We start from the raw sequence: 10391 nt of genomic DNA on the forward strand, positions 1-10391 counted from the left end.
CAGGAAAAGAAAGGTAAGCCAGGTAAAAAATGGGCAAAGACATGAATAGTCGCTTCATAAAAGAGGTTGCCTGGATGACTCACGAGTACAGGGCGAGATGCTACACCTCACTAGGTATCCCAAAAATGCAACTCAAATCAGCAGGGAGATGCCACTGAAGAGCAATTAGATGATCCAACGTTGAAAGGGTGATATCAAGCGCTGGAAGAACAGGAAACACCTGGGAGTGTAACCTGGTGCAGACCTCGTTTTATTGCACTTCAATAATGCTGCGTTTTCATCAACATTGTGGCAGGACCCTCCACCAGCAAAGTTTATGACTCCCCGAAGGCTCGGGTAATGGTTAGCCTTTATTTAGCAATAAAGTATTTTTAAATCAAGGTATGTACATTTTTGAGACATAATGCTGTTGCACACTTAATGCACTACAATATAGTATAAACATAGCTTTTATGTGCACTGGGAAACCCCAAAATTCATGGGACTCACTTGACTGCGACGGTCTGGTGCTGAACTCGCAGGTATGCCTGTCTTTCTGGAAAGCACTCTGATAGACTTTATTAAATGAAGTATGTTTATTCCCAGCCTTTTCATTTCTGGGGCTACATCCAGACAAAAACCACACTCAGAAATATATATGTGGATGTTCACTGCAGTACTGTTTATAGTAACAGGAAGTCAGAAGGCTAACAGAACCTGGAGAGATTTGAGGTTTTCCCCAACACAGTGTTGGGAGAAAAAATTAAAAACAGGAAAACATCTATAGCATGATATTATTTATGTAAATTAAAACACCTACGGATATAAAGTAATGCTATATATTTTCCAAGTGGAAAGATATATGCTTGGATGCCTATCAAACACATTAAAGAGATGAGTTAGGAAGGAATGAAATAAAAGAATAATAATGTTAAATAGAGCACAGGAAGAACCTTGCAAAGGCTGGTAATGATTTTGTGACATAAACTGAAGAGTATGATTCATTCAATTTTGTGTACTTAAGATCTAAGAAACCCTAAACTTAAAAAAGGCATTTTCTTGCCCATCAATAGACAATTGAATAAAGAAGTGGTACGTATATATACAAAGGAATATTACTCAGCCATAAAAGAAAAGAAAATCTTACCATTTACAATGACATGGATGGACCTAGAGAGTATTATGCTGAGTAAAATAATTCAGAGAAAGACAAATACCATATGATCTCACTTATATGTGAACACTAAAGAACAAAATAAATGAACAAATAAAACAGAAAAACTCATAGATACAGAGAACAAACTGATGGTTGCCAGATGGGAGGGGCTTTAGAGGGCTGGGTAAAAAGGGTGAAGGGATTAAGAAGTATAAATTGACAGTTACAAAATAGTCATGGGAATGTGAAGTACAGCACAGGAATATAGTCAATAATATTATAATAACTATGCCAGGTGAGTATTAGACTATTGAAGAAATCACTTCATAAATTATCTAAATGTCTAACCACCATGCTGTACACCTGAAACTAATATAAAATAATACTGAATGTCAACTCCAATTGAAAAAAATTAAGGCACTTTTTAAACTGTATTTTAAAGCCAGAACTTCCTGTAGAATTCACCTAGTTCAATCGAATTCATCTAATTCACTTCTCTCTTATTCTATGGATGGGGAAACTGAGGCATAGGAAGGGAGGAGAGAGGTAGAAAATAAGAGGGGCTGAAAGAAATATGAGAGGGACCAGGCAGTCTGGAGGAGTAGGAAGGAACTTTCCAAACTGAAGGAGGATGTGGAGGGACAAGAGATGGACTGAGTCAGGTGGGGTGGTATGGGACACTGGACCTGGCAGGCTGAGGGAAGGGGGAAGGAGGAGGGCATTAGTTGTGACAGTCCTTATGCTTTGTGCAGCAGAGTGAAGGGGACACTGCGTGTAACAGTCAGTGGGGGAAACATGGTCTACATACACACAGGAAGTGTGAGCCCCATCTAGTGGGCGTGGGACACCATTCTGGGAGAGTGTGGGGTGTCTGGCATCCCACGTTGACTACTAATAATATGGACATCTTGTCTCCAACCCCAGAGGATATATCACAACCCATTTGGAAAAGAGTTGTTTATGGGTCACCCCCTCGTGGCCCCTTGGAATGTCCCTGACAGGCACTGGGGTATTTCTGAGATAATGAAAGAGGTGCAATGTGCTCTGAATGGTCGGGATTGTGGGGTGACAGTAGCTGTCTCGTAAGGAAGTTGAAGTCCTTTCTGACTAATCTGGGGACAGCAAGGGATGTGAAGGACCCCATTGAATACAGTGAGGTGGGTGGGACATCCCCTCCAGTGCAGCGAGGACCTTTGGGATATCTTTGTAGACTAGTGAGATGCAATCTAGGGTAGTTGCTAAGAACAGAAGTGACCAGGGTTCAAAGCTGAGTGCATAGATGAAGCCACTTACATTTCTTCTCATTTTTCTTTTCTGTAGAATGGGGACAGTAATAACTACGCACAGGGTTGCTATGTGGAAACACATTGATTCATGTGAAGTGTCTAAAACAGAGCCGAGCACGGCATAAGCATCTAATATTTATATTACTGGACATTCCATTTTCACAGAAGTTTGAGGACTTCCTGCTTGAGGCCTGAGGGGCAAGAACTAGCCCATCTGCAGAAGTGAAGTGTTTAATCTGGATGCTGAGTGGATGAGTACCTCAGACATCCTACTTTGCTACCAAGGGCTTGGGGTATCCTAGCTGGGACCCTGTGGATGTAAGGTTCCACATCTAGGGAAGTTGAGCATGGGGTGTCCTATCTGGAGCCTGGAGGAATAGGCGGTCAAGCATGTGTCATCCTGAATGGACCCTGAGGGGTGTCAGATAGTTTCCTTGGGTCAGTGGAGGTGGCATGAGAGCCCGTTCCCAAGGGGGACAGGCTGTCCCACTGGTATAAGCAAGAAGCATGGCGTACCCTGTCAGGGAGTGTGAGAGGTAGGGGACAGTTCCCTAACATAGCGAGGAATGATAGGGCTACTCTGTGGGAAAGTGAAGCATGTGGGGGAGTGTCTGTAAGAGCAAATGAGAAGGCTGGAGTATGCAGGTGGCTCATTTAGAGGTGAGAGGGATGGTAAATAGAGGAAGCACGAGGGCTGCCTGGGTGTTGGGATCTGTGTGGTGAGAACTCTATTGGGCAGAATCAGTAGGTGGGAATAGGTATGGATTCTACTTGGAGGTCAGAGGTAAGGTGTTCTTTCTCCCAGGGCCCGCAAGATAGAGGTACAGGCTGTCGCTGGTGTGAAAGAGCAAGCTGATACCAGGAACCCAGATTCTCTAAGGGCACAGGCTGTGTGTGGACACATGCACAGGGACACATGCACAGGCTGTCTCAGGGGCTGTGGGCGTTTCTGGGGGACACAGGCTGTCTGAGGGCACCATTTGTGTCTGGAGTCACAGGGTGGGTCTCAGGGGTAAGGCCATGTGCAGAGGTACAAGGTTTCTCTAGGGAAATAGGCTCTCTCTGGGGGTATAGGCAAGTCTGGAGGGTGCAGGCTGGTCTGGGGATACAGGCTGGTCTGAGGATACAGGCTGGTCTGGGGGGTACAGGCTGGTTTTGGGTACAGGCTGGTTTAAGAGTACAGGTTTGTCTGAAGGCACCGTGTGGTCTAGGGAAACAAGCTGATCAGAAGATAAGGGCTGGTCTGGGGTAAGACTGGTGGGGGACACAGGCTAGTCTGGGGGTACAGACTCTCTGCAGTTTGTGCTTGGGCAAAAGCTGTTGGGGAGAGTGGGCCGATGTGGGTTCATGCTCTTTCTGGGGGTACAAGCTCCCTCCCTGGGGCAGAGGCTGTTTCTGGAGCAGGGTTTTCTCCCACCAGGGTGCTCTGACTGTCTGGGGTTCATGCACTGGGGGCCAACTCACCTCCAGGCAGCTCGGCAGGGCCGCATGTCTCCCTGTCCACTGGCACGTCCGCCTGCCACAGTCGCTTGGTGCACATCTTCCATAGTCCCAGGTGGGCGGCGTCGCACACAACGCTGCCATTGGCCTTGAAGGTGTTGAGTTCCACCCAGAACTCAGTACCCACAGCCAGCACAGCCAGCGTGGCGCCCACAGAGGTTAGCAGCAGCACCAGCTTGATCTTCCCCTCCTGCTCCGGCGACAGCCCAGATTTGTGCTGCCCTCGAGCCCGGCCCGATGCCCCCCTTCGCCGGTCCTCCTCTTGCATTAAGAAGTTGGACCACATCATCATCACTGTGTGGGGATGGGCCCAGGTGTAGAGGGCTCCCAGGGGCGGGGAGTGCCTGGGATCTTGAAGGGATGAGGGGCTGTTTCCCCTGGACTCTGAAAAGGGAATTCCTGAATCTCCCTGCAACCTCCCAATGAGGGAGCCGGAGTGCCTCTGGGGCTCAGGAAAAATGAGGAAAAAACAAGACCTTCCAGCTAAGGAACCCTCTGAGGTCCAGAGGAGAGCCTGGAGTACCCCCAGAAACTCAACAGAAACGATGTGACCCAGAGAAAGAGCAAGGCCCCCTGATGCTCAGAGCTAGAACCTGGGTGCCCAGGAGGGAGGCAGAAGACTCCAGGGCCAGGAGAATGAAGTGTGGGCTGAAGCTCGAGGGGCTGCCAGGGTTCCTGCCTGGGGGAATAACAAAAGGGAAACTGGTTTCCTGACAGAAGGGATCTGAGCTCCCCACTGGCTCAGAGTTTGGAGTACCCAAGAAGGGGGCGCAGAAGTGCTCCCAGTATTTAGAGGAGACACCTGCTGACTTCCTTTGGGCTCAGACTCTGGGGAAGGAAGAGTTGGGGCTGCCGGGGGAGGTGGAGGTGGAGGGAGGGAAGTCAGAACTCCTTCTGGGTCTCAGAGAGGCAGAAGGACCGCCCCCAGACCCCCCCACCTCCCCACACACAGCAGTCACAGAAGGGAATTGCAGCGTGCAGAGAAGGCGTGGGCTGGGGACCTGCTGGAATTCAGGCAAAGGGGCTGAGGGTCTCCCTGGCCATTCAGAGAAGAGAGATCTGAAGTCTGCACTGGGACTGAGATGGGACCAGTGGCCGAGGGACACAATGGACTTCAGAGAAGGGGGCTGAGGGTTCTCCCAGGGCTCAAGAGGGGGACCTGGGGTCCCCACTGGGGCTCAGATGGAGTGGCTGTGGTCCACACTGCGGCTCAGGAAATGAGGACAGAGTCCGCCCGCGGTCCAGAGGACAGCTGGGATCCCCAAGGGACTCTGCGTCCCCTCGGGATCACTGGGTCCCCCCTCCCCCGGGCTCCCAGGGCCCGTCCGGCTGGGACGCCTCCAGCCTCAGCTCCAGGCCGGGCGCCTCCCGCAGGCCTCCCACCCCCGGCTCCTGGGCAGGGACCCCGCTCGCCCTACTGCCTGGGCGCCTCGCCGGCCCCAGCTCCGCGATCCTCCGAACTGTGGTCTCCGCTCCGCCGCAGGCCCGGCCGCCCACCAGCGCTGCTCTAGCTGCGGCCTCGCCCCCAGCCGCCCACCCCCACGCTCCCGGCTATTTCGGGCTCGACCCGTAAATAACACCAGCACCTGTCGCCCGGCGCCTGTTGCCATAGGGATCCCGGGTATTTTAAGGGACAAGAGGCAGGGGAGGGGCTAGGGCCGAGTCTTGACCCGGCTGGAGCCTGAAAGGACATTATTTCCTTAAGCGGCAAGTGCGAGAAGTGAGGGTCCGATCTCTCTGGTGACCAAACAGGGAGCAGGGCGGGGAGCCTGGACTTTTGGTACCGAGCAGGCAGGTTGGGAACTTGAACTGCTGGGTCAGTGGAAAGAGGGGCTGGGGGGTGGACCCCCAGGTCTGAGGGAGGAGGGGCTGGAGTCTGGACTCCTGGGTCTTGAAGGTGGAAGGACAATTCTGCACTGGGGTCCTCAGCTCTGCAGGAGGTAGAAAGGGCAGAACCAGGGAGAGGCTGGGTGCCAGGGCGCAGGAATCAAAGCCACAGTCCTCATCACCGAATTTATTAGACAGGGCACCCAGAGGACCTTCCATGCAGCTTCGCTCCCCCAGGGACAGGGACAGGACAGCCATGTGGAATGGCAGCAGGGCCTGGTCTTTACTCCTCCACCCACCGGCCCTCAGCCCTTGTGCCAACCGCCCAGGTGGGCCCCACCTTTCACCAAGCCCCTTGCTGGTGAACTGCCCTTTCTGTGCATCCTGCTCTGGATGCCCAGGGCACCCTGTGCTGCTTCCATTGGAGTACATGTGACTGTGTGCGTCTGCTGCTGTCTCTGGCCTGGAGCAGGGCCCAGATGCAGAAGGTTCCTCGTGCTCAGCACCAGCTAGCCCGAAACCACACAGGAGGCCTCAGGAAAGGTGCATTAGATGACTTGAATGAACGCACAAGCAATGGATAATGATGGGTGATGTGAGATGGTGACACACAGACGTCCCCTCCTAAGCTAGGAAAGGTGTCCCCGTTAGAGGTCCTCTCCCTCTGTGTTGATTAACCGCCCTCCTTATCTCTCAACCCAGGCAGCTGGCCTAGCAGGCAGCTGCAAAGGCATCAGAAATTTCTTAAATGAATGGGCAAAACCTGTTCTTTCTTTGGCTTTACTGGGTCTTCCCAGGCCTTGAGAGGCTCCAAAGGGGGATTCGAGGCTGTGCTCGGCTCTGGCTGCAGCTCAGGATGGAGCTGGGTAAGGCAGCGCTGGGGATGGTCCACCTACCCTCTGAATCCATCTCCTCTCTGGGCCCTGGGTCTCCCTATCTTTCTCAACACCCTGCTGTAACAGCTCTCTTTTCAGGATACTTTGTTCTGTCCCCTCTCTCCCTGCCCCTCCTTTCTTTTCTTCGGTATGGAGGTTCTTGTCACTTTCACACCAGAAGGATGGCCTGGTCTCCTTTCCCTCTACCTTCCTTCCCTCATTATTCCTTCAGCTCAAACAGGGTCCCAGTCCCCACCCCTGCACTGCAATAACCTGCTATCAAATGGAGCAAATGGTCACTTTGCTCTCATGACCTTCTTCCAGTTCCCAGTGGCATTTAGCGCCACAGGCCAATTCCTGTCCTCCACCTTCTCTCCTCTCCCCATGCAGATGCCCCCCAGGCTCTGGTTGGGGTCACCTCTCTATCCACACTTACCTTCTCATCCAGCTTGGTGGCTTTAAACATTTCCTACACAATGATGTTTCCAAAATTTGTATTTCCAGCCGTGACCACGCCCCCAGCTCTAGTCTCCCATTTCCAACCCAGTACCTGATACCCAACTTGACTGTGGCCAAAGGTCACGTGGTTCGACTATTCCACTGGAATCCTGATCCCTTGTCCCAGTAGCCCCCTTTCTGGGAACACCCAGTGCAGCTACTTAAGTGGCACATACCCAATTAAGCTTCTCACTTCCCCTCATTTTGGTTTCTCTTCCTTCTCCCGCTATATCCAGTTGGCCACTTCAACAGGCTCCATCTCCAAAGTCCCATGCCCTATTCTTCACTTCTCTCCACCCTCACTGACTCCACGTGGGTCCAGGCCAAATTAGCCTGAGCTGAACGATAGTCCCCTAACTCCTTACTGCCACTTTCACCCCTATATCTATTCTCAGCACAATATGCCTTCTGTTATTCTTTAATGTAAATAAAAGCATAACCGTGCCATGCCATGCTCATCCCATAGAGTCAGGGCTACAAGGCTCCTCATGATTGCCCAACAGCCTGCGCTTCTGACCTCACCTGGTTTGCTTCCCTTGTTAACCTGCCCACCGCTTCCCGGGCTGCCCGCCAACCTGGGGCTCCTAGAGGCTTTTGTGCCACCTGCCATGGTGGCCAGAACGCAGCCTTCTTACAACCCACGTCTCTGTTCCAATGTTCCCTCTGCAGGGAGGGCTTCTCAAGGCCCCTGTTCCATAACCGTCACCACATCTTGCTTAGTTTTTAAAGCAGTTCCCCGAAACTGAAATTCTCTTACGTATTGTTCGCCTCTCATGTGGGCTCCAGGAGAGCTGGACCTTGACCACATGCTCACCACATGCTGTGGGCCTAGCCTGAGTCTAGAACAGGATGGCACTCCACAAATGTTTCTCAAATACTGAAAACAAGCAAGCAAAAGAAGTGAGTCATCCCTGTACGCTACACTTGGGTTGTGGGGAGACATGGGAGAGCAGATTTCCACATCCCTCTCTGTGGTTCTACCTCTCCATCTCTGTGTATGTGTCTCCAAGATGTCTCTTTTTTGACGTGTACATCTCTGTGTCAGTCTCTCTCCTATCCTTTTTTCTCTCCTCTCTGGATTACCTTTCTTTTTCTGTGACTCACCTAGTTTGGATCTCTACTGCTCTTACCCTTTCTCCCCTGTCTCCCCTCCTCCCTCTCCCAGACTCTGTCCTCCCACAGCCCTCTCCTGTCTCTCCCTCTGTCCGCCCTCCACCTTTCTTGCTGTTTGGCCTTTGAACCCTAGAACCCACCACCCCTTGACCAGTTCTTCCCCCTTTCTCACCAAACTTGTTTCTTTAATGCCACCTCTTCCTGTCTCTTCTTTCCATGTATCATCCCTACACCAAGTTTTCCCTAATTTGTATTCTGTCCCCATTTTAGCATCTCTCCCTGACATGGCCCCCACGGCAGTCTTCCTCGAACCCTGGCAGAAACCCTGACAGCCTGGTGCCATTGCTATCCACTCCCACCCTGTCTATGCCCCATCTATCTTCTCACTAAACCAGGAGCCCCCAGGGGCAGGGCAGGGCCTGAGTCATCTCTGCACTTCCAGCATCACCAAGAACCTGGCCTGGCATCCTGGAGACCTCAGGAAATATTTGCTGAGCCAGCGAAGGGAAATCCACTACGCATGGGATCTTCAGTGTCCTCAGTGACCTTCAAACCCATACCACCTCCACTCCCACTGCCTTTGCCCAGTTCAACCGCCCTCCTGTCACTATCTACAACAGCCATGTCCCAGGGGTCTCCTAACACCCACGTCTAACCCTGCCCTTAGCCTGTTTAACCCTGCCCAAAGCTCTCCCATGTCTCCCCACTACCCTTAGAATGTCCTGAATCCTAAGCCTGGAACTCCAACCCCTTAAGACTCTGGTTCCAGCTGCTTCTCTGGGCTTATCTCTCAACCCTATCCTGCCCCATGTAGCATGCTGTTTCACTCCCCCAAGCCTTTGCGAGCATTGTTCTTTTGCTAGAAAGCCTCCCTCACCCCCTTTATCACCTGGCAGACTCCTACTTATCCTTCTGAAACCCAGGCTGGGCATGACATGAGTGCCACCCACTCCAGGCAGCTGGTCGGTCACTCTGTTCTCTGTTCAAGATGTCCATGTGGTCCCTGTTCCAGCACCGATCACTCTATGTGGATTGTGGTTTTCGAAGGCTCCTGTAGGGTCTGCTTCACTGTTTCACCTCAGGGGACACTGATTCTAGTGCACTGCCTGGTACATTAGCAGAGCCGCATAAGTGTCAAGTGAATGGCTGAATGAATGAAACAGTACCTTTAAGTTCAGCGCCTCTCCTGCACACCAGACATGGCTCCTGTGCTTCAGTATTTGTGTTAATTATCTGCTTCCTTCTACAAGTGAGTTTCAAGAGCCAGTGCATGTTTGATTCTGGATTCCAGCTCGTCCCTGCCTCTCACTCTCATCTCTTCAGTTCCTGCCGCCCCCTTGTACACCATTAATGGTTGTGCTCATGCTGAAAGCCATTTATTCCATGGCTCCCCAATGTCTTCAGAATAAAATCTAAACTCCTAGCCTAACCCAGATGTCCCTGGGTCAGTGGTCCCTGGGAGTCTGGCAGGGCCTTGGTCTTAAGCCTCCTCTTGTTGCATCTGAACCTGGCTCACTGCTAAAAGCCCTCTCTGCAACTCCTGCCCCAGGGCCTTTGTGTAGGCTGTTCTCTGGAGCCAGCTCTTCCCCCTAGCTTCACCTGGCTGGCTTGTCATCTTTTCAGCATCAGCTAAAATATCCCTTTCTTTTAAGCTGGGTGAAGCCCCTGATGGAGCATATTTGTAGCATTTCAAATTTCTCCTATATCCTAATTATAACTTACTGTTGTGTACACAATTTTTTATCGTCTAATGCACAAGATGTAAACTCTACAAGGATATTGGGGACCCTGTCTGTCTGCCTCACTGAGCGCTCAATATTCAGCACAATGCGGAGCACTTCGGCCGGCGAATGAGACAAATGGACCCTTGTGGAATAATGAATGAGAAAGTGAACAAATGTCCACGTCCATGCCTTGTCATTCTGTCTTTCCGCATCCCTTCTCTTTACCTCTTATTACACAGAGCATATATATAGTTTGTAGGTGTAACTATATATTCGTGTTACTGGCCCCTCTCCAGGAGTTGGGCTGGGTTGGGAGTCCCTCTCTCTCCCCGCCCCGCCCCCACATGCACACAGCAAAACATTAAAAAGAAAACATCTCAAAACTGCAAAAAACACCACACCCCACCCCCACCCTCCAACCCCACAAAAAATA

General features: G+C 51.4%; 2 protein-coding genes across 4 annotated transcripts in view; both read right to left on the reverse strand.

Moving 5' to 3' along the window:
- The window catches only part of CACNG6 (calcium voltage-gated channel auxiliary subunit gamma 6), a 9163-nt gene extending 4953 nt beyond the window's left edge, over positions 1 to 4210 (reverse strand). For all 3 annotated transcript variants that reach the window (XM_006907152.1, XM_006907151.1, XM_006907150.1), the window contains exon 1: positions 3886 to 4210. In XM_006907152.1, the coding sequence (XP_006907214.1) occupies positions 3886 to 4210 (325 nt within the window). The remainder of the gene's footprint in view (positions 1 to 3885) is intronic.
- A 532-nt stretch (positions 4211 to 4742) lies between these two features.
- CACNG8 (calcium voltage-gated channel auxiliary subunit gamma 8) overlaps positions 4743 to 10391 on the reverse strand; it is a 26395-nt gene continuing 20746 nt past the window's right edge. Inside the window, exon 8 of the mRNA XM_015585738.1 lies at positions 4743 to 4859. Within this exon, the coding sequence (XP_015441224.1) occupies positions 4743 to 4859 (117 nt within the window). The remainder of the gene's footprint in view (positions 4860 to 10391) is intronic.

This window comes from Pteropus alecto, unplaced genomic scaffold, assembly GCF_000325575.1.
Source record: "Pteropus alecto unplaced genomic scaffold, ASM32557v1 scaffold432, whole genome shotgun sequence".
NCBI classification, from domain to species: Eukaryota; Metazoa; Chordata; class Mammalia; order Chiroptera; family Pteropodidae; genus Pteropus; species Pteropus alecto.